This window comes from Nomascus leucogenys, chromosome 4 (genome assembly GCF_006542625.1).
Source record: "Nomascus leucogenys isolate Asia chromosome 4, Asia_NLE_v1, whole genome shotgun sequence".
NCBI classification, from domain to species: Eukaryota; Metazoa; Chordata; class Mammalia; order Primates; family Hylobatidae; genus Nomascus; species Nomascus leucogenys.
In genome coordinates, this window is record NC_044384.1 from 91492959 (window position 1) to 91517550 (window position 24592).

The 24592-nt window shown below is 49.8% G+C and overlaps 1 protein-coding gene across 1 annotated transcript in view; it reads right to left on the bottom strand.

Moving 5' to 3' along the window:
* Positions 1-24592, bottom strand: part of KCNQ1 (potassium voltage-gated channel subfamily Q member 1) — a 397426-nt gene that overhangs the window by 164918 nt on the left and 207916 nt on the right. The window contains exon 11 of the mRNA XM_030811467.1: positions 24462-24582. Coding sequence (XP_030667327.1) covers positions 24462-24582 — 121 coding nt within the window. The remainder of the gene's footprint in view (positions 1-24461; positions 24583-24592) is intronic.

Here is a 24592-nt window from a genome sequence, read left to right on the forward strand (position 1 = left end):
TTTTGGGCAGGATGAGTAGGCATTGCTGTGCTCTCAGAAAGGTGAAGCAAACCCCAGAAGCAAGGGGGCGAGACAGGGCAAAGGCCTACACTTTGCCATCAACTCAGGCCTACTCAATGCTGGCCCTGTCCCTCCCCTGCCCCTGCCCTATCACATGGTGCAAGCTGGTGGGGCTTAGAGTGAGCCCCCCTGACTCTCCTTGGTGTGGAGACTGAGGCCCAGAGTATACAGGCCTCACCCATGTGACCCAGCAGGAGGATGGGAGAGTGGGCCCAGAACTTGGTCAGGCTCATCCATGGAGAACAAGTTCTTCCCTAGTCTAGTTGTGGTCTGAGTCCTGGGTGAAGCCGGAGGCAGCCTGGGAAATAGGCTTGTTCTAGTAGGAATCGCATTCTCAGGAACGCTGACTGTGCGGGGCCCTTTCTCACTGCCACCTGGGAGGATGCCTGCCTGCTGTTCATTTGGGTGGACTGTCAGAGCACCCTCCCTGGGGTCCCAGACCAAAGGCCTGAAGTCCACATGGGGCCCCTGAACTTCTGATACCTGTGTGGGCTTGTCCCCTCAACCCTGAGTGGAATGGCAGCAGCCAGCTGCAACCCTCCTAGCTTCCTGTCACGTGCTGTATGGAAGGGCCAAGAGCTGTAATCATCTGCACATCCTCCCACTGCACCTGTAGGACTAGCGTCTTCTGTCTGGATGTGAGCAACTTGCTGGTGGCCTGTGAGATGGGAGTTGCACTGGGCTTCTGGATAAGGGCTTCTTGTTCAGGTGACAATTCTATGTGAAGGAGACCCATGGACACACATCTATCCCCTGCCCATGTACCAGGCAGAGATGGTACCTGCCCATGTACCCTCCATGACATGGCTGGGTCCCTGAAACATCAGACAGATCGATACTCTGTGTGCATGTTTGTGGGCAAGACACAGTGGCATGTGTGCCATGGAGTTTGGTAATGGGAGGACTGAAGTAGTGCCTCTGTGTGAGCTGTGCCAGCCATCCCCATGAAGGGGGCATTCCATGCAGATGGGGATCCTCTCCAGGCAGCTTCTTCCACACCTGATTAGCTCTGGCCATCAGACCCCCCGTGCCAAAAGGGGCCCTTCCCTGGAATCTGTAATTCTCACAGGCTGTCCCATACATTTTAAATCCAGGAAATGTGCTCACCCATGAGACAGGGATGGCAAGAAGATATGAATGAAAAGCAGCCAGTCCGTAAAATTGGAAGCCATTTCACTCCTTACCAGGTACAAAGATAACATGCTGCATGGATCAGGGACACAAACTTACCTACCTTATGATGTAGTGAAAGAATCTGTAAAACTTTTGTCTCAGCATACTCCCTGGAGGAAGCCAGTCACAGGAGGCCTTGACTAGGAGACCTCAAGCCTTGGCATGTGCCCAGACCAGTGGGGAGGGAATGCTGGGAGGCAGTCCTCCCTTACCCCTTTTCTCCCAGGCAGACCTGCCCTGGGTTCTCTCCAGGCCCCTCTGCCCAAGCAAGTGCTCAGTTGGCTACTAGCTCCCTGCAAGTCCAACAAGCCTTTCTTTCCTGTTCCTTCTTCGAGGAAGGCTTAGCCTCAACTCCAGGGCCACAGACAAAGGACAGTCACTCTCCTCTGCCACAAAGTCATTTATGGGACATGGAGAAAGCATCAAATATATTGCTTTTCCAACACCTAACAGTGGAATAGGAGGAATAGAAGGGGAACTCAGCCAGAAAGTTCTGGAGCATAGACTTTTTGCCAAAAGAACGTGTTTTCAAATGAAAGAGGTGGTGCTGGGGCACTGAGGAATCAGGGTGATGGACCCCACTGGAGCTTGTCTCATGCTGGCAGCAAGTCCCAGGCCTCAAACACATACCTGGGCCACCTCAGGAGAGAGACTGCAGGGAAGAAATGAGTTGCAGTGTTCCAGCCTAACCAGCTCCCCTTTTGTTAATCCAATCCCAGAAGGTACTGGGTAAGGTCAGTTAACAGACAGCTGCCTGTCTCCTGGCAGAGTCTGACCAAGCCCCAGTGGGCGCTTCTCTTCCTAAGTCCTCTGGTGTACCCCATTCTTCAAGGGAAACAGTCCCCTTAAGAATCCATGTGAAAGGGTTCTGAAATTGCTGTACCAGTTAATGAATTATTTACTCTAAACAATGTCTTGATAAAGGGGGAGGATGAAGTTAGCTGATGTTGACTAAGGAGAGACAGAGTTGCCAAGGAAATTCTTCTAAATGAAAAAAAAAGTAAAAGCAGTCAGCCGGTTTTGTCTGACTATGAAACGTGTCATAGAGCAGGCACCTTTGGCCATCTTTTGCATTTATGATTTGGAAGAGAGATGTAGCAGTGAGTGTGGGGCCAGGGAGGGGAATCCAGCAAAGCTGTTCTGCGAGCTAGTGGCTGGGATTTTGGGGTATAGAGTAAGAGCAGCTAGCCTTAGAGGCCCATGTCATCTGGGCTGCCTCAGAGCTAAAGCTAGGTAACCAGAGGGAGTAAGGAAAGGCCTGAGTCCCAGGCTAGGCTTTTCACAGTTGTATTGAGATAGGAAATAAGGGATGTTCCTTGCAGCAGATGCAGGGCCCAGTTGGCTAGAGTAGTATTTGAAATGAGTTGGCATTTCAGGGCAGTGTTTGTGATGCCAGTCAGTAGGTAGGGGCTTCTACCTCTTTTTTAAGCCTTGCTCTATGTTACAATCTCTACTTCTTCTCAGAAGTTTGAAATGTTTACTCTGAACTAAGCTCTATGCTTCAACAAGTTATGTTTTAATAGGAAAACTGTCATTGATGGAATCATATGTAATTCCTACATTTTTCCAGTTACCCATTCCTAGGGAAAGCTTAGCCATTGGACAAACCACCCAGAATCCCAGGAACCTGCATTTGCAGACAGCAGTGGCAGGCACAGTGGCCTAGTGTTGGGCGGGGGAAACCTGGCCTCTCTCTGTCTGGTTTTGCAAACTAAAACGCCATTGCCCATACTCAGGCTGACAGGTTCTGGAGGTGCCATGGACTCCTGCTCTGTATCTCACCTCTAGTTCCATCACAATGCATGAGCTGTCAGTAGGAGCCTTTTAATGCAGATGCTAATACCCATTCCTAATGCTAGCCCATTCCCACACCTCCTGAGTTGGTGCAATATATCCTGGGAACAAGAAAATCTGAAGGCTCCTGGTCCTCAGGCTAGCAAGAGCCTTGTCTGTAAGAAGTGGGAGAAGGTCACCTCTCTCAGGAGGCAGAACTAAGGCTGCACAGCACAAGGGAGATGTCTGAATGCACAGTCTGGGTGGCAGAAGGACTCCTGTCCTTTCTTCCACACAGACCTGAGCACCTCTCCAGGTGCCACCGCTTTCTGTCTGGGAACATCTGCTATCCCCAAGCCTCAGTTTCCTGGTCTACAAAACTGAGATGGTCTCTTCTATACAAGGCCCCAGGAGGATCACTGCAAGTCACTGCATTTGACGGTGCCCAGATTTCCCTGCATTTCTGGAATGTCAACAGAGATGAGTGGGCTCAAAGGAAAGAGATTCCTTATGACTAGAGATAATTCTGGTCGACTTTGGACCCCAGCTTCTATGGACAATAGCATGTGAACATGAGCCCTGGGGAAGCAGGGATGACTGAGCCTGAAGAAGAGCTCTCAAGCCTTACACTCTCCAGACCAGCTTTGGGTTGCCTGAACCCCAGCATAGCCTTATGGAACCCCTGCCTGGGTCCTAGCACCTGGTTTGACCTGAGCACAAGTACTCGCTCACTCACTCACTCATCAAACATTCACTGAGGGTCCGTGACAGGCTCCGTATGGATTAAGCACTGAAGATAAAACACTGAACAGAAACAGCCAGCCTATACCCTCATGATCCTTGAATGTGATCGAAGGAGCCAGCCAGTAAACCCTTTACCACAAATAAACACACAGTTACACATTAAGAATGGGAGGGGAGGTATGTGATTTTTTACAGCCCAGTCTTAAGCGTTAGAAATCGGCTCCTCTGAGGAAGGGACATTTCAGCTAAGAACCACAGGATAAGACAGTCCTAGCCTGGGGAAGGGGAGAGAAGGTCAGGAGAGAGCTTGATATGTTTAATACTGAAAGAATATTTGATGAGCTGGGACATCTCCTGCAGATCCACGGCTCCCTAGCTTTGTGACCCTGGGCCCTAGACTTAATCCCTCAACCCTGAGGAGATTATCTATAAAATAGGAATGATAATATTCTTGTGTTAAAAGCTGCTGTGAGGATTAGTGAAATGATGTCTATATTTGCCTGGCAAACAGGAAGTGTAAGTAGTAGTATCATTTGAAGATTATTCTTCAGCCTAAACGTGTGTTCATTATGGCCGGCGTGTTTTCTCCCCACCTAGATGGTAGTGCTGGGCCTCCTTTGGAGTACCTTGATGCTTGAGGAGCATGGATGATATGACCATAACCTGAGAAAGCAGGGACTGTACCCATTCTGGTCCTCCCAGGTCCCATGGCCCCCACAGGGCCCTGGTGTGTGATCAGTGCCCACAATACTGTATAGAGGAACAGACACATGGGAAGCAACGGCAGTTGCCTGGTCTTTAAGGGTGAGGGAGCACCTTCTCCTGAGAGAGGGAGAGATAGGTTGGGGGAGGTTGGGTGGGGGTGGGGAGAGCGAGCGAGCTAGAAACTTCCTGAAAAGGGAAGTTACTCTAGAAAAGGGTAAGTTCCTTCCAGGCATCATGGGCTGGCTTAACCTGGACCAGTTTGACTTTACTAAGTCCCATTTCTCATCTAGGGAGCCTGAGGCCATTAAGGTTATCTGGTCCCAAAATCCCCTGGAGCTGTCACAGGGATCCCCATTCTTTGCCTTTAGTCACCCCAGCCCCAAGACCCATCCTCCACATGGAGTGAGCAGGGAGCTACAAGGAAAAGATGGTCACAGTTGGAGAGAGACAGAGAGAACCAGGTGGGCTGGTAGGACAGGAAGATACAGGGAGAAAGTGAAGCTCTCTCCTGGGGAGGCAGGAATACTCTCCTGCTTCCTTCTACCCGGCCTCCTTCTACCCACTCTTCATAGAACACAAACACTATAAAGATGACTTTTTCCAAACCCTCTTAGCATTCAGAAGTAGAATTGCTATGTAAGAATTTTTTCATAGGTGCTTTTTTGGGGGGCATCTATTTAAAAAATAACCACATCATTAGTGAAATCTTCCAAAGTCTCTTTTTGGAGCCCAAATTTCACTAATGTCCACATATGAGGAGGCTTTCATAATAAAAGAACACATACCTATTTCACCTATGATGGTCAGTGCAATCTTGAAAACACTAGTAAATAGGGTCCATCAGCTTTAAAAATACAAACCCAAATTGGGTCATACCAAAATGCAAGGATACACACAATAACCTGGGTGAATCTTCAGTGAAAAGAGCCGATCCCAAAAAGGTGATTTGCTATGTGGTTCCATTTATATAATATTCTTGGAATGGTAAAGAAATGAAGAATAGGTTAGTAGTTGTCAGGGGCTAAGGACAGGGTAGGGTGGGAGGGAATTGGGGGTGGCTATGAAAGGGGGACATGAGGGATTCTTGAAGAGTTAGAAATGTCCTGTAGTGAGACTATCAATGCGATATCCTGGTCAGAATATTGTACTACAGTTTTGCAAGATGTTACTATCGGGGGAGACTAGGTAAAGGAGTATGTAAGATTTCTCTGTGTTGTTTCTTAGAACTGCATGAGAAATCTACAATTATCTCAAAATAAAAATTTATTTAAAAAATCCCCAAATTTAAAAAAATCAGTAGTCCTCCTAAAAATACCCAGAAATGAATTTTAGAATGTCCAAAATCCATACAAAGATCAAAAAAATATGGAAGGATGTTGCAATGGATTTGAACATGTGGGTAAACTGCTTCTATTTGTGGCTGGAAAGACTTTTTTTTGAGGGGGGGAAGGCAATTCTTCATAAGTTAATCTAAATTGAATGAAGTTTCAATAACAAATGCCAATGGGATATGGATATACACACAGATAACTTTTTTTTTTTTTTTTTGAGACGGAGTCTTGCTCTGTCGCCCAGGCTGGAGTGCAGTGGCGCAATCTCGGCTCACTGCAAGCTCTGCCTCCCGGGTTCACGCCATTCTCCTGCCTCAGCCTCTCCGAGTAGCTGGGACTACAGGCGCCCGCCACCACACCCGGCTAATTTTTTGTATTTTTTTAGTAGAGACGGGGGTTCACTGTGGTCTCGATCTCCTGACCTCGTGATCCGCCCGCCTTGGCCTCCCAAAGTGCTGGGATTACAAGCGTGAGCCACCGCGCCCGGCCTTTTTTTTTTTTTTTAATTAGGCAAGCTGAGGCCAGGTACGGTGGCTCACGCCCGTAGTCCCAGCACTTTGGGAGGCTGAGGCAGGCAGATCACTTGAGGTCAGGAGTTTGAGACCAGCCTGGCCAACATGGTGAAACCCTGTCTCTAATAAAAAAAATTAGCCCGTCATGGTGGCAGATGTCTGTAGTCCCGGCTCCTAGGGAGGCTAAGGCAGGAGAATTGCTTGAACCCGGGAGGCAGAGGTTGCGGTAAGCCGAGATTGTACCACTGCACTCCCGCCTAGGTGACAGAGTGAGAGTCTGCCTCAAAAAAAAAATAAATAAATAAAATAAAAAAATAAATTAGGCGCGCTAGTTCTAAGTTTATATGAAAAAAAACGCATGTCCTGTAAAATTCAGAAGTAGCAGCAGTCTGGCCCCTTGTGCTCCTCTAGCTCCCAACTGGCCTAACAGGCCCTAGTGTGTAGCAGGGACCGTTTTCCCATCACTGTCCACAGCATCTGGACAAGAATGCAGAGAACAGCAGATTTCAAAAAATCTAATCTGGGATCCTATGCGTCCTAAATAATCTTATGAGGATGCACTTGTATTTTTTCTGATGCTGATACTATTCATTCCAACTCGCCTCCCCCATCAGCTTTGTCAGGCACTGTGAATTGCATGGTACACATGATCACAATGGATGGAATGGCCATCATGAGGTATAGCAATACATTTAAGTAACACTGTGTCACTACTATAGGACAGGCACCTTTCTGCATACTTTACGTTATTAATTTGTGTAATCCTCCTAACAACCCTCTGAGGAAGGTACTCTTATGATTCCCATTTTACAGATAAAGAAACTGAGACTAAGTGACTCACTTAAGGTGTAGCAGGTAGAACGTAGTGGAATTAGGATATGAGTTCAGACTCCAGACCCTGCTCTTAGCCCCTGTCTTTGGCTACGGATTAGTAAAGGAGAGCACAGCCAAGGGTGGGACAGGCAGCTGTAGTCCTCTGGACCAGCTTCACATGGATGGGGCTGCATTGCTACAGGTGGCCTAACTCAGACATGGAAACTGAGTTGCTGCTGCCCAACTCATGCCATGAAGCCATTTTGGCCTGCACAGCTTATAATAGCACTCTAGCTCTAGCTATGACACTTTATGGTGTTAGTGGGTTTTTTTGGTGGTTGGTATGGAGGAGGGGCTGGGCTACAAGTTTTAGATTATGTTTCTTATTGTGGGTTTTTTTTAATTTTTGAATTAGGCCTATTTGCTCTTTTGTTCTCTATTGAGTTAGCAAATTCAGTTTTTCCAAGATGCCCTGAAAGTATGATCATACATGTATACGAAATGGTCCTTGGGTCCAGCTGGCAACTCCTGTGCACCCCCGACCTGGATTCTGCCTTCCTTGAAGTGAGCCTTGGAAGAAACAAGTGCTCATGCTCCCTGACATTATTAGCTGCCAAGATGAAGCCTCAGTCCCAAACACCCCAGCTCCCTGTCTAACTCAAGAGCTAATCCTGTGTTTAAATCTTAAGAGTGTTTAGATCTTAGGCCATGCCATGAATTCCCCTGGTTGACTGCATTGTGAAAATGAGCTTCCTATTATTGGCTCTTAAGTAATGGAGATGAGGGGGAGTCCTGCTACACAGATAAGTGCATCATAAAGTTACATAATTAAAATAACTGAGCTCTGGCCTATCAACAGACCCATCAGCAGTCCAGAATAGAGTCTAGAAATGGACACAAATTAAATGAGAGTTTGAAATATGATAAAGGTAGCGGTTGAAATTAGTAGAGAGATGATGATGTACTCAAATAAATAGTGTTGGGACAACTGGACAAACATATGGGAAACCAAATTGGATTTAATTACTATGTCAAAATCCCGATAAAGCAAGGATTTAAATGTAAAAAATGAAATAAAAAATGATAGAAGAAAACATGGAAGAATTTATTAAAACAATTTCAGGATGAGGAGGTTATTTCAAAATTTAAGGACCTCAAACCATAAAAGACTGACACAGTTGACTATATGAAATTAAAAAAATTCTGCCACCAGAAAAATATTATAGAAAAAGCCAAAACACCTAAGGAAAATTAGGATAAAATATTTTCAATGAATATGACAAAGCAAGTTTCTACAAATCAATAAGACAAGGTATTTTACAAAGTCCAAAGGTTATGAAGAAATAGTTCACAAAAAAGAAAAAAACAAATGATTTTAAGCATTTGTAAAGATAAAAACCTCATTTCCAACAAAAGAAATGTAAATTAAAGCTCCAGTGTACCATTTCTCATCTACGAAATTAATGAAGATAAAAACCTGAGTATACACTTGGTAAGGATGGGGGAAGCAAGTGCATTTGTGCAGTCAAAGTGATGTAAATGGTACAGCCCTTATCTGGCAGTATCTATCACAGTATCTATCCAGTCCTGCTGGAAATGGGGGTAAAGGGAGGATCTCTTAAAGTAAATCCACTGAAAACGGAGACCAAAATTTTACAATAGAGATATTTGATTGGGAAGTTATTTTGAAAAATAACAGTAGTTAAAATATTTTATCTCATATGTAATAACAGTTGTTAGAGTTACAATTATGTACTCATTTTAGAAAAAAGCAAATCCAGAGGGGATTTTGGTTTGTCTTTTGTAAAACATTATATGGTAACATCTGAGGGCATCTTTTATACTTGGCAGAGGATGTTGGCAGCACTTCCACAGAGAGGATCATTTTTTTGTAGAAGTATGGCATGGTTTCACTGCTTGACCAAGAGGCCACCTGCATCAATTATCATCTCCCCTGCCGTCCTCTGAAATGCTTATCTAGGCATCAATCTTGGTTTCCTCTTCAACTGATTAACTGGTCTACTCTGCCCAGTCTCTGTTTGAGAAATTCTTTGATACCATTTTCTTTAACCTGATGAAATCTCCTATTTTGGCAAGATTTATAGTTCCTTTTTATAAGTTCCTCTTTACTTTGTGTGTGCTTTATATTGTCTTTGGTTGACAAGAGACAGCCAAAGAGATCAGTCAGCAGAGATACAAGTAGGGATAAGATGGATAGGGAGAAACAACAGTGTTCAATAGGGAGGGATGTTTCAGGGAAACTAATTTCATAAGTGGTCATTTCAGTAGTGAATATATTTGAATGGTTAATGGCTGCTGTTTTTTAGCTGCCCTACATATCCATCAATAGAGGATCTGTTCCATAAATATGGCACAATGAAACTCTGCAGCTGTTAATGAAAAGGAGATTTGCTAGATGTCTTAATACAGATCCATCTCCAGAACATACCAGTGTCTTCCTTTTAAGTGGTGCACATTGGGGCTGAATACTTACTAAAAAATAAAAGGGCTCCCCAGTCAAAGCTGACAGGTGTCATTACAGCATGACCCCTGTGGTAGATCCCAGCACAATACACTGGCCATCACTCCATTCTCTTTAAATGTCCTGGGGTTGCTTCATACAGCAGACCATCACACCCAAAGCCACTATGCATATAACTTGGTTATCTCCTGCCAGGCTTTAGTTCAGTTAGTGCTCCCTTGGAAATACTCAAGACCCTAATGAACTATCCATCTGTGAATCTGTGAAGCTACCAATTTCTTAGAGGCCTCTTTGGAGAGCTGGCTGTTGAATACCCAGTATGATGGTCCTTAGCCTTCTTAGATCTTTCCTGTACCACTACCTCTATGCCTTTTGCCAAGTCCAAGTGTTCACCAGAAATGGAATTGATGCCAGAAAGACTAAAGCTAACAATCTGAGCAGAACAGTGAGCATGTCCTATCTGGGAAAAGTCCAGCCCAGTGGGCTAAATCTCTAGCTGAACACAGAGACTATGCTCCTTCCAATTATACTGGAAGCCCGACCATGAGAAAACAACACTTCAACTACACTGTTCAGAGCCATCACCTGTTCACACGTGTGTCTGTATACATGTGCACACACATTTTGAAATAAAAATGCTTCTCAGATGTACTGCATCATAATAAAACAGCATTGTATGTACAGCTCAAAAAGAAGTATGGCATACCTATAAAAGAAGTCAAAGGCAAAGTGTAGAAAAATTCATACAGTATGTTATCATTTGTATAAAAAGGAGCCATATCTACTAAGTACATGCACACACAGACACACATATATTTGTTTATATAAAATATGTCTGGAAAGATGCAATAGGAAAGTGTTGAGTGGTAACCTTTAGGGAAGGAAACTTGGGAATTAGAGTTGGGTGGGGAGAGTGTTATTTTTCACCCCTTTTGTACTCTGTATTTGTTTTACCATGTGTGTAAAGACTGTTTTATGATTTTTGTAGCACAACACTTGAATACATAAAGCATGATTGGCTCCCCAGAAGGCAGGTGTTGGCCAGGCAGTGGATGCACGGTAGGGCAGTGTGCAGCCCTGCATGCACGTGGCTGGTATGCCCTGCGGGCAGCAGCTCCCCGCACACAGTGCTGTGAGTCTCTGGTTCATGTCATTCTGTGGAGCAGGGGCTGCTCCAGCACAAAGAGGTTTTTGACAGGGAAAGGCAGAGCCAGAGTCAGGGCAGGCCCTGGGCGGGCTCCCAGAGAGCCCAACCACCCTCTAATAAGGGGTGCTCTCCACCCTATCTGAGGAGCAATTGGGATCTCCTAGGAAGTGAAACTGTTACATATGTCTTATTACAGAATTTCCAGTGGAGTGATTCTGAAAGAAACAAATGTGTATGGCATGTTGTGACTGCTATGTCTCATGAAATATTTACGTTTTTATGTAACTTTTTTCCATTTTCAGATCATCTTTTATTTTAATGCAAAATGACAATATATTTTTCAATTGATTTGCCCAATGTCTGTGTTTAAATGTTTTCTAATGCACACACGTGTTTTAAACTCATTTAAAAAATATGACTTAGATCCCATCCCACTTTCATGTTTTATATTGCCAAAACTCTGCTTTTTGGAGAGGTGGGTTATCTTCACTTCTGAAACAGTCCTGCTTGGGAGCTGGTTTGGCCCTGGCTATTCTGGGGAAATGACACAATATTGACCTAGGAGGGGCCCTAATCTTTCCCCACTAGAGCACTACCTCTAATAGGGGGAAGGATGGGAGAAAGAGGGTAGTGAACCCACCTTCAGGCCTGTCCACTCAGGACATGCCCACACTAGCCTCTCCAGGGGCTCTGCCCTTGGCATCCCCGTCCCCCACCTGGGCTCTGGCAGAGAAGTCGGGCGGGAAGAAGCCGGCTGAGTGCCCGCCACTGTAAGAGGAAACGAAGAGAAACAGCTCCAGTCAGCCCCAGAAGCGAGGCCTGGAAAAACTCTGCAGCTGGAGCTAACACAAAGGACTTTTCAGACCCTGCAGCCAAGGTGCCCAGTGAGCTTTTTTTTTTTTTTTTTTTTTTTAAAAACAGCTATTAGGGTGACAAGCCTTTCCAAAGGCCAGCAGTTGGCGAGAGTTTCCAGGAAGCTGGTCTGGCACTGGGCTGGGATTGGAGCAACTTTAACAAGTTAAGTTCAGAAGGAAGGAGTCATCAGGAAAGGTTTAAGGTTCAACAAACTTTTCAAATTATTTTGCAAAAAGTTCTGGCTTTCCAATTCAAAGGCATGTTTCGCTGTGACTGTTTTAAGCCAGAGCCTATTTAAAAGGCAACGCAACTAGCACGCTTCAGATTCACTCACTCGAGGTATTTGTCTAAATCCTCCGAATGGGCTTTGCAAGTGCCATCTAGTGCCTAGTAACACTGGGGCCATCTTACACATCTCGACAGGCAGCCCTCCTCCCCACGTGCCTGCCCCCAGCCTCTGTGGTCGTGCGCGCACGCGCACACACACAAACGCGCGCGCGCGCGCACACGCATGCACCTTCCCTAAGCAGGAAGCTGCTCTTTGCCAAGAGCGAATGGAATTCAGATTTCCAGAGGGTGTCCTTGGCCTCCAGCTCCACGGCTGCATGATGAAGAAAGGTCCTAGTGTGTGTGCTGGGGGCTGGGAGAGAGGGGCCTCCAGCTCGGCTCACATTTATCTGGGCCCCAAGAAAAACCCACAACTGGCTGTGCTCTCCTCAGCCACACCCAGCCTTGGTCACATTCCTTCCCTTCCTGAGCCCACACTGGGTGGCCCCGGCAAACCAGCTTCCACACCTCCCTCCCCACCGGCAGGGAGATCTAGCCCAAGCCCCCATGGGGCAGCCAGCAAGTACAAATGAGGGGCTGCGCCCCAGACCCAAAGAGCCAGAAAGCACGGAGGACCCTCCCTCCACCCCACCCCCAATGCTGAGCATCCCCTTGTGGCTGCTGTCACTCATGGGGAAAGAGACACACTCCCTTGTCTAGCACCCAGTGGGCTGAGCTCCCATCCCTTCCTGTGCCTGCTTTCAGGAAGTCCCTCTTCATATCCAACCTTGACTCTCCTGGCTATGGTGTTTGTGGGCCTGGGATTGAAGGGCCATCACTGCCCTTTGCACCAGAGCTTCCCAACATACCAGCAAGAAGGGACTGTACCCCTTCCCCTGTCCAGTCTGGGCCTTCCAAGCCCGGAGATTCAGCAACCTCAGGAATTAAACATTTATAGGAAAACATCTATGCAGACCAGGGACATGAGTCAGGGTGGTCATCAGCAGTAGCAAGGTGGGTAGGCTGGTCACGTTTAGCTTCTCTTTAGCCCAAGTAATAGGGTCTTCCACCTGTGTGGCCACGGAGGGGATAGGCTGAGAGCGATCTTTCTACAGGCTGTTAGCATCAACAAGTGGTTGTGATGAGCAGGAGTCTGTATGGCTTTTCAGGTGTTCCGGCTCAAGGAGACCCAACACCAAGTTGGAACTTCCAGGCCTGGTGCCTAGGCAGAAGGTGGGCTAAACAAAGGCCAAGGGGAGCTCTGCTCTGTCACTTCCCTTTGTTTGCTAATGAGACTGTTTCCAAAAGCTGGCCTGGTAGCCTGTGGGATTGTTTCTCTCAAGATTTCTTCTAGGGGAGAAGGTGGCCGAGGTTTTGCAGTCTGCATCACCCAGTCCCCAGAATCTACAGGGGACTCAGCTTGCCTAGTCACAGTTCAGCTTTTGGCCTTGGCTCCAGGGCCCATTCTTATCCTCGTGCTTGGGTCAGGGATGGTCAGCAGCTCTGCCCTGATGCTGCCTGCTGGGGTCTCCTGCTGAGTACCATGAAGGCCTACTGTGGCCTGAGAAGCTAACTTCACTGTCCCTTTTGGCCTGCCCTAGACCCTATATTTGTTCAAGTAATACATTGATTCACTGGCTTCTCCTTTAGGCAAGGCCTGCAGGGGACTCAGCTGGGGTTCATGATTCCTTGCCACCGGTGGTGGGCCTGCATGGCCAGGCCCAAGGCCTCAAGTGCCACATACTGCTCCCCTGACAGTCAGGTGGCTAGGGTATGACACTCAAGAAAATGCCCAGGCAGAACCCAGAGTTGGGGTCACTTGATCTAGCCCTTCTGAAGGGGACTGGTTGGATTTGGTGCAGGGAGGAGACAGGCCATGCTGGACCAGCAAAAAAGCATATAACTCGGAGTCTGGAACCTGACATCTGGCCTTGGCTCTGCCATCAGCTGGTTGTGTCCACTGGGCAAGGTCCTATCATCGGAGTCTGGAACCTGACATCTGGCCTTGGCTCTGCCATCAGCTGGTTGTGTCCACTGGGCAAGGTCCTATCATATCTGGTCTTAGGGCTTCCATTTACCCAGAGTCCTTCCATCACCTGACACCTACAGGGATGCTTTCCCAATCAAAATTCAGGCCATGTGGTTTGATAAGGCCACCTTCCAATGTGGAAGACAGGCTGGTAATGGAGAGGCCTGGGAGCACAGAGCTCCTAGGCACTGCCATGGAATGTGGGGACCTTAGGGGAAGGATATCTCAACTGAAGCTCTTCAGAGCCCCTGGGGTGGACAGTTCTGTACTCTCATCCGCTAACCCATACCAGCCTGAGCTCAATCATACCAGCCTGTGAAGGCTGCCCCACCACACTGCTTCTGCACCCACCACACCAGGCCCCCTTGAGCTCCCACCTGGAGCCCACACACCCAGCTGGTGGCGTTCATGGGGCAGTTCAAAAAGAAAAGCAGAAAAAAGCATTTGAGTATTTCGGACTGGAAGGAATTCAATTTAACTTAACAAATCAGGACATGAACCTAAAGAAAACACTGAAAAACAAGCCCACCTTTGAAAGGCCCAAAGAGGGAGGATTAGGTGGGAGAAGAAAAGTCCCCTTGGGGCAGAAGACAGCTGCTCAGTCCAGACCAGGGACCGGGGGAGGATACTGGGCTTGAGTGCAGACCGGGCCAGGGTAGGGAGACAAGCTCAACACACGCTCGAGGACTTGAAGTCAGGGGTGCTATCTGACTTTTTAGCCCACTCTTTCTACCCCAGATACAGACACTAGCTGCCTGAGGAAGCATAGTGGGGCCCACAGGCTGGCTGCCTGGTGCTGCCCACCTCCTCTCCAGGGCTTGGCTCCCTGGGGGCAAAAGGCTCAGACCTATAACCACAGTGGGGTTGCAGGGATTTATTTGGGGGAAGAACCCTGACTGGGTCAGAATGATTATGTGCATGCATGTATGTGTGTGTAGCTCCTTGTTCTCTGAAAAGCCTTGCCTACCACCCTACTTCCCAAGTAGCCTCTATTGCCTTGCAAAGTCACCCCCTGCTGTCTGCCTCAGTTTCCCCAGAAGGGCACCACAGGACACTGCTGTGGTGAGGTTTATACTTAAGGTGCAGTGCAATCTGATCTTGTATGAATGCTCAGTGCCAAAGACTTAGGAGATAAGTCAGGCAGAGTCAAAATTAACCTTTGAAAAATCCCTTGAATTGGCCCTAAAAATAATCCCTTTCCCAGATCTTTGTGTATATCCCCTGCTGGGTTGCTCTTCTGTCTGCTGAAGTGGGAGAATCTCTGGGTAGACATCCAGAGTACCCTGGGGGAGGCATGCCAGGTGTTCTTGTACCTTTTTCAGGATATTCCCAGTGTCATCTTCAGAGGGAGCCTCTGAGGCTGCAGCCACACATGGGAAAAGATTACTTATGGAGAAGATCAGAGGCTAAGGGGCTGGGGATGGTGGGGACATCTGATTTTGAGGTCAGACCTGGACTCCTGTCTACCTCTGTCTCTCTACCTTTTATTTTTCTTTCCTTCTCTCCCAACAAGGCCCTCTTTCTAAGATGGCACCTCAGGCCTCCCATGGGACCAACCAAGCCTGACAGACTAACTGCCAGACTTCCTCCTGCTAGCCAATCACTACCAAGGACGTGTGCCTCAGATGCAGCCCCTGCCCAGGACACCTACATTGTCCCTACAGGGCCCATATATCTAAAGCATGAATGCCTAGCCGGGGGCTCTGGGGCACCATGAGAAGGCATGAAGCTGGGCCTGCCAATTTGCGTCCTGGGAGGGCAGGTCAGCCTTGTCCAGGCAATCCAGGAGGCTTCCCAGTGGCCCACTGGCCAGTGAGGACCTTTGACCTCCTTGCCTGGTGGCACCAGGTTTATGATGCACATAGAGGCTGAACTTAAAGAATTCTTATTGCAGAGGGCAGCCACAAGAGCCACTGGCCGGTGCCCAGATAATCTCTGCAGACTGTTGCCTCCTGCTCCATGGGCCACAGAATCCCTTTGACTTGTTACTGCTACACTGCCTTCCTACCAATCTTCAGGGTTCATCCCGGCCTCTGCCCTGCATATCCAGGCTCCCCCAGAGATTGTGTGTCTGGGAATGAGCCCTGGCTTCTGCTACTATCTCCCAGTGATACTGGCAAGTCCCTATCCTTCTTGAGGCTTCAATTTCCCCGTCTGTGAGCCGGGAGGACAGGCCCACTAGATGCTCTCTGAGGGACCTACCACACAGGATGTGGGCTGTGTGTCTCAGCCAACAGCAGCATCTCCTTCTAACCCCAACACAAGAAATACACATAGTAGGTGTCTGGTTAATGCTCTTGGAATTTCAGCCTATACTAAGCATCTGAAAGCCACTGAGTCTGAACTCTGCTACCGTATTTGAGATTATCTCTCCATTGGGCACCTACGGGTTGCCTAGAGACAAGCTACCATGGTCCTCTTTCCTCGCCCGTCATGTGCAGGGTCAAAGGCAGGTGAGCTGCACAGCTCGCCCTGCTCTTCACTCTGCTTGAATGTGGGTGCTGGCCTTGGGAGATGGGCCCGACAGTGATGAGAACAAATGACAGATGCATACTGGGGCACCTGTGACTGCCATGAGGCATAGTCCACTGATTCTGCCTCCAATCCCCTCCCCAGAGCAGAATAGTGAGTGCTAGGTTTCTGCCTGTACCTCCATGGGAGCCCCAACAGCTCCTGAACCCCATTCTGAGACTTCAGGTTGTGACTTGGGGACCTCTAGACTTCCCTTCCCTCCACCTGACTCCAGACTGTCCTGGAGCTTGGGACTCTCAGGCCTCTAGGCACATCTTATTAAGGACAGCAGCTGACAGCCATATGTTGTGATCCCATTTGTATCCCATGGTAACTCATGACCTGGCAGTTTCAAAAGCTCTCAGGCCAAATAAGGAATGTCCCGACGGGATCTCCCATCATAAAGAGACATTCTATGCTGGCTAATATTTTCAGGCATTTCCCCGAGTCAGGTATGTGGCTAGATGCCTAACACCATCTCTTCAAGGCCTTACACTAATACTGTGAGATATACTCCCAATGTATATAAGAGGAAACCGAGGCTCATAGAGATTAGGTGACTGCCCCAGTGTCTTGTGGGCAGGATGAAATGACCCAAGCTGGCCAGGGCTCCCTGACAGACCTTGTCCCTGGATTCAGTGAACATACACCAGACCATTAGCTGACAAGGAATGAATTTGACAAGCTGTTGTACCACCACACTGAAGACTACAGGGCAGGGTAAAAGATATGAAAGTCAACCTAAATAAACAAGGGACACATGATGTCATGTGTCAGGAGCCCCAATACTATAAGGATACCCATTCTCCCATGCCCATCTAGAGTCTGCTGCACCTAGAAGAGGCTCTCCATGGCAATTGGCATATGTATGGTGAGGCAGAAACCCTACAAAGACAGCAAAGCCAGTGATGGGGAAGGAGAAGCAGCCAGAGCCAGCAGGACCAGCTGTCGAAACCTGTTAGCAGACTACAGTGAGAATGAAGCAAGGTCCTGGCCACAAAGAACAACTTGAATCTGACCAGTGGCACCAAATAGGGTCCAGAAACAGAGCCACATGTAGCCAGTGAGCTGATTGTAAAGACACTGATACGGCAGGGTAGTGGGGAGAGGACGGGCCTTCCCATGCCAGGTGCTGAGCCAGACTAGATATCCAAGTAGGGGAAGAGTGGACCTTGACCTCAGCCTCACATTGGACACAAAAATCAATCCCAGACGGAGTGCAGATCTACATGGGAAAGGTGAGCTAATAAAGCTTTAGAATAAACCAGAATATCTTTATGACCTTGGAGTAGTCAAAGTTTCTTAAATAGGACACAAACAGCCCTATCCAGAGAGGAAATGTTTGATTAACTGGACCACATGAAAATTAAGACCTTCTGTTCATCAAAAGACACCATCAAGAGAGGAAGAAGGCAGCCTGCAGAGGGGGAGGCGATATTTGCAATGTGTGTGTGTGAGAGAGAGAGAGTGTGTGTATCTCTCTCTCTGACAAATGACTCCAGAATATCCATATAGGACCATAAATCAACATAAAACAGGCAGAAGATATAGGCAATTTATACAGAATGATGTATCTGACTAAATGATAACATAGAAGGGGACTCAACTTCATTAGTCAACAGGTTACTGCAAATTAAAATCACCATTTGATGTTGCTAGACATTCACCATCATGGCTGAAAAGGAAACAACGGAAAATGCCAAGTGTTAGGATGTGGAGCAGCCAGAATGCTGCCTGTGGGAATGAAAATTAGAATGACTCCTTTGGTAGACTGTTGGGTAGTATTCACTAGGAGTAAACATATGCCCACCCAGGACCCTGCAGCTCCACACATAGGCATATATTCCCCAGAAATGCAACCTGATGCTCACCAAAAGCATGTACAGAATATTCTTAAACAGCAACCTACACCAGAAACTGCCTGCTGGCCACAGTTGGTAGAATGGATGAATGATGTAGGCCATGCACACAATGGAGCACCAGACAGCAAGGAGCATGAGGGAGCACTGCTCCCTTCAGCCCCATAGAGAGGCTGCCAGACATCAAATTGAGTGAGGGACACTGGACACAAAGGTGTATGAGTTGCATCATTCCCACCGCATAAAGTTCAAATGTGGGCAAAGCTGGTCCCTGCTGCTAGAAGTTAGGCTTGTGGTTAATCTCAAGGTCAGTGACAGGAAATGGGAGCCTGAGAGGCTTTCTGGGGGTTCTGTTGCTTCCTCTGGGTGCCCCACACATGGGTCCCAGGGACTGAAGATGCCTCAAGCTGCACACTTGAGACCTGTGTACTAATCTGTGTGCATGCACGTCACCCTTTAACTAAAGGTTTAACACCACCACCCTATACCAGGGTAGCCCAGGTGAGCCTACTAATTAGGTGGATAGCCCTGGCCTTCAGGGCCACTAGGCCCAGCCCCATCCCACTCCCTCACTTAAGGGGACACGGCTTCCAGACTTCCTGACTAGGTCACCTCCGTGCTTCAGCCTCCAGATGCTCTGCAGTTCAGTCTCCCCTTTCAGGTATAGGCAGAGCACACAAGAGATCTATATGGGATGTGCCCCCCGCCCAAACCCGCCCCGACCCCCTGTCCCAACTGCCAGAAGTGTCTCCATGACAATATCAGTGCAGTTGTGAAGTCCTTTGCCCTCCAGCCACCTCTGTGGTGTGAATGTTCTCTGTCACATCCTCCAACACCACCTGCTTGGCTGAGGACCTGAGCAGCATCATGGCTGGGAGTTCACAAATGGAGAGGGCTGAGCCTTGCCAGAGTGCGCTGGGGCAGGGTGATTTGGATGGCCCTTCCCTTGCAGAGGAAATGAGAAGCCTCACTGCTTTCCTCTGGGCCATCCACCTAGACAGTGTGGCCCTCTCCCCATAACAGCAGCCCTAGAAGGCCAGCCACTTCTTCCTCACATGCTCAGATGGGGGAAGTGAAGTTTGGAAAGGTTAGGGGGCCACGGGGGGCTGCCACAGCTGGGCTGATGCAGGCTGGGAGCCAGATTGAGGGCATCTGATTCCCAATCCCATCTCTTAGCCATTACGCCTCAGTTTTAATTTAATTAGAAGAACATTTAATCCCCCCGTGCATTTCAGAGACGGGTTTGAGCCTGGCTGGGGCTATGTGGGGCTCTGACAGGGATCCTATGACTCATGCAGCCCTGCACAGCCCTCCCGGGCAGGCCCCCAGAGGGCTTCCTTGGCACCTCATGCAGACAGAGGTGGTCTGGAGCTTTGCAGAAGACAGGACACTGGTCTAGAAAGACAAAATTGTCTCATCTGTTCTTGACAAGCCCCTCACTCATCCTTCTGGACACTGGTTCCCAGAACGGCCTTTCTGTCCTTTCCCACCAAAGTTTACAGGGAGAGAAATATGGTGAGGAGCTTAGACACTCACAGAGCTGCAGTGCCTGGTACCCTGGGGTCTGTGAGAGTGGGCCACAGTGGGCCTGGATGTCTCCAAAATGTCCCAGGCCAAGCTGGTCCCATCAAAAGAGCTAGCCCCTTGTTCCATGGAGCCAAATTTGGGGCCACCCTTGTGACGTTTGCCCTTATTTCCAGACGGCACAGACTGGCCCTGTCCTTGCTGACAAATGCAGAATTCAGGAGACATTAGTAGTGATGTGGATGAAAGCCAGGCCACAGCGGCCTTGCTGGAAAAGAGCAACTTGAACATCTTGGCGTGAGATTCTGCAGGGTCCAGGAGAAAGTTGAAGACATGGAAATTCTAATTAACGCACACGGGGCTGTTTTTGCTCAAGGATTTGCAAAGCTGTCATGTCGCAAGAAGCCAGGCAAGCACATGCTTGCCAGGGAGGTGCTCACAGTCACCTGGTGGGGGTCTCTGCAGCTTTCCCTCTGCCTTATTTCGACCCCCTCTGCCCAGCCTCAGGGTTCCTGGTCCTCCCCCATGCCCATCTCAATGGGCCGGGTGCTCCCTGAGTGTCTCCCTGGAGAGTGGGACTGAGGGTGGTATCTGTTAACCTCGAGCTGGGGCTTGCCCGTCTAAGATGCCAAAACAGAAGAGATGGGGGCCCTTCAGAGAAAACACACGACTGGGCTGGGCAGAGCCATAGGCTACAGGGCTTATGGGCCTGTCCTCTTGGGCTGTCTTTCTCAGGTATCCATGTGCAACCAATGGGGCAGATGTGTGAATTCCAGGCCAGTCCTGGCTGGCTTGGCAGTTGGGGATGCAGTGTGAGGGAAGATTTCACAAAAATGGTTTCAGCCTCCCAGGGTTGCTGGAAGAAGCTCACCCAGGCCACAGCTGCACACAGCTCCCAAGTTCACAGCCGCAGATCCTCAGGCCCCTAGCCCTGTGCCTCAGCACTGGCACAATGTGTCTGCAGTCCTTGCTTCATCTTAGGCAGGGCTGAGTGAGCAGCAATCCTAGGGCTTCTCCATGCCTGGGGCTTTGGGGGTTCTGGGGAGGAAGAGACCAAGAGGGCTATACATGCGCTGCTCCCTCCTGGCACCATTCGAAAGGCTTGGGGAACTGGTACTGAGGGCTTTGAGAGCCAAAGGAGGACATAGCTGTGCAGCCTGAGTGTGTCCTGGGGGGTTTGCTGAGCAGACATTGGAAAGATGAATGGAAATCTGGTGGCTGCAGATGGGTGACAAGGGCATTCTAGATGGCAGGTCACCACATGCAAGGCACAGGGATGCACACAGGCATGGCACCATCCCCGCCCACTGTCGTGCCAGTGACCCTTGGTGAGCAGAGGATAGTGAGTGGGTCAGAATCCCAGGAACTCATCCTGGCTCTTGGGGTACAGGGCTCCTCTTGTCATGGGGGTTCTCCCCAACTGCCCGTGCAGGCCTACAGTCTCTACTTCACACCTTTCCCTCAGAAGCCCTGTCATATGGTTCTGGGTGGGAGACACAGGCTCAGGGAGTTTGAGGCTGGCAGGGACTCTCTTGTGCCCCATTGAACCTAGGAAGACAGCTTCTGCCTGAAAGGTGTGTTTGAGGCTGAGTCCTGGCTGCCCAGAGCTGGTTGAGGGTCCTGAGGCTGAGCAGTAGGGCCCACCTGTAGGCTGGGGTGCAGCGACGCCACCCTGTCTCCTGGGTACCCCGCGCCTCAGCTTATCATGACTCCCTAGCTTGCATCAGGCCTGCTCACCCCCCACCCCACCTCTGGCTAACAGGCCCCGGAAAGAGGAGCTTCGCCCAGCCCCAGGGACCTTCCCGTAATCAAGGCTATAGTGACCTCACCTCTCTGGGGCCCTGCGGGCGGGGAAAGCTCGAGATGGAAACAAAATGTGTCTTTATTTATGTTTTTAATTTGAATTCTGGAACTGGCCCAGCATGGTAATACATTTAACATCAGTAGAATGCTGAAGAAAAATGGAAATGTTTTTTGGTAACTGCCTCCCACCCACTCTGCCCCCTGTGAGACCCCAGCACACATCCCTGTCCCTCGCACACACCAGGGCGTGTGCCTATCTTCCTAGTTCAGGGTCCATGGGGCCAGGCTGCCCACAGGAGCTTCGCTGCATCCCTGAGCAGCTGGAACCGAGTTTAATTATGGGCATCACTGGGTGGGCTGTGCGGGAGGTGAAGGAATGCAGCCCCAATGCGGGCAGAAGACCTGCACGGCCCCCACACCCCTGCCACCAGGCGGTTTGGGCCCTGAGGAAACAGGGTGCCCACTGCTGCCAGCCTTCTCCCCCAGGTGGAGTGGGGCCTCTACCCAGCCTGTATCCCTGGAGGAGCCTGGGTTCCTAGGCCCGGACACTGTACATGCCAACTCTCCCCTTCAGGCTTCTCTGGAGGGACCATACCCTGACTCCTGAGGATGCAGGAACCCAGCTCCCCTGAAGCCTCAGCCCTGAGTCTTCCCTGACCAGAACACAATGCCTCAAGGTGGCCCCTTTGCAGCAACCTCCTTGTTCTTCCCTCTCCCAGTCCCCTCTTCAGATCCCTCACCCAAAGTCCCATGCCTGGGCTCCTTCCTGCCTTCCCAGGCTGGCTCATATCCAGCAGCCACTTTTGGAACAGCCTGCTCTGAGAGAGGCCTTGGTAAGTTCCAGGACAGGGACCTGGTTGGGTGATGACTGGAGTCTCTGACCTGCCTGGGCCCACTTATCACTGGAGGCCATGGGAGTGCCAACCTGAAAAGGCTGCAGGATCTTGCAGAATGGTAATGTGCCAGACCCAAAGTGGGCGGAGAGCTTGGGGATGGATGTTCAGGTCTCTCAGGCCCTGTCATCCTGGAGTGGAACAAGAAACAGCCCAGTGTCCTAGATGACACAGCCACACTGGCTTGGGGTCACCCCTGGCCAGATGGGTAACCTCTGGCTCCAGGGAGCTTGGCATGTGCTGATACCAGCACTGGCAGCCCTCACCCCCATAGTGGTGATTTACTGGGCAGCTGCAAGTTTGGCTGTGATCCACGTAAGTGCCTGGTCTCTCACCACCTTCACCTGCAGGGGCCTTGCAAGACCCAAGAGTTGGTAAGGCCTGGCTGCCCAGCTAGATGGACTGTGGGTGATGGCCCTCTCCTCCCAGTAGGACTTTTTGCATGTCTGGATGCCAGTCTGTGACCAAGAGAACCAAGGTGAGCGAGAGCTCCAACAGGAGAAACAAGCAGCCAGAAGGATGAGAAGGGACAGTCCCCTCTCTGAGGGGACAGCCAAGAGGCAATACAGGCACTGACACCTGTATTGCACACAACATGAGCCACTAAACTCTAACACTGATCACTTTGGAGGTCCGTCATATCCAGGACTTGGTACAAGCCTTGGCCACAGTGTAAGCCATCATTCTGCCTTCTGGTGCTGACCCGTACCTGGGCAGCCCATCTGGCTACCAGCCTGCTCACACCTCTGCTCCTGCCTTTTTACCCAGCCAGGAGGGGCCCAGAAGCTCAGAGCCCTATTCTCAGGGTGTCCATGACTAGTCACCCCTGCTTTCCAGTGACCTGCTGGCTCCCTTGGAGCCTCTTCACACCCTACCAACCATGAGGTACTGCCAACCTCTGTGTGAATTGGGGGGGCCTGGAAAGACAGTGAGCAGGTCCTGTCTGATAATAATTACCCCTTAAGACAGCCACTCCTTCCCTGGAGGTGGCCTCATTCTGGCTACCCAACCCTGCCAGTTCTCTGGTTACACCTGCAGCCTCCAGCACCATGGGTCCCGATTTCCTCAGTGATTTGCAAGGCCAGGCCTGCACCTGGCTGGCTGCAAAGGCAGGAGGCCTAGGGCCTCACTACGACAAAGACACACATGGCTCAGGACAACCTCCTGACCCCCAGAGAGTCCAAAGAACAAAACACCCTTTAGAAAAACGTCGGTAGAGAGAAGGAGAGTTCCCACAAGTGACCCTCAGAAGGGCCGCAAGTATCACTCACAGATCTTGACACAAAGACATTTATCAAGGGGAATCCCCAGTGGGTTAGCAGCCAGAATGGGACTGTGGCCAGAATGGACCTGGGTGCCCCAATGACCCCACTGCACGGCTGTCACTGCTGGGCACCCCAGCAGGGAGTCACATGTCACAGGGGAATCACACCATGGCCGGGCACCGGGGATTGGCCTGGCCATGCCGTGACGGTGGGGGAGGACGGGCATGCATCCCAGGCCAGCTGTGCCTCAGGGGAAGGCCAACTGGAAGGCGTGTAAAATCAGCCATTTCCTCCACCTGAAGGAGCCCCTGAGGACAGCAGCAGCAACTGGCAGACTGCACTCGGCATCTGCCCCATGGCTTTGGCCAGGGTTCCATGGGGAAATGCTAAAAAACAAAGTCGTCTCTTTTTTGGGGGGCAGGGGAGGGGGCTGGGGGAGAGAAAAACAATCTCAGACTCTCAAAGCACGAAAACAAGTGGAAAATGATCAGTCTGGTTTTCCATAAGTCAAAACAAGAGGATCATGTTCCCAGGCTCAGTGGGAAGTGTCCTTGCTCTCCTCTCTTGCCTGGTGCTTCGGTGCTGGGGCCAGGCAGATGGCAAGTGGTGGGCACTAGGCGAGTAGATAGCGCTCTGGCCAGAGAGCAAGCCTTCCCCAGCACCTTGAGCCCCAGTCCCTTCCAGCCCAGCCCTTCACGCACATGTAGGCACTCACTGTGAGATGTGGGTGATGGGTGTCAGCAGAGTCTCCCCTTCCAGGTCCAGGTCCTCGGCGAAGCTGTTGGTTCTCATGAAGTGGGGCATGCTCACTTCCAGCAGTGTTGGGCTCTTCCTCACTGAGGAGAA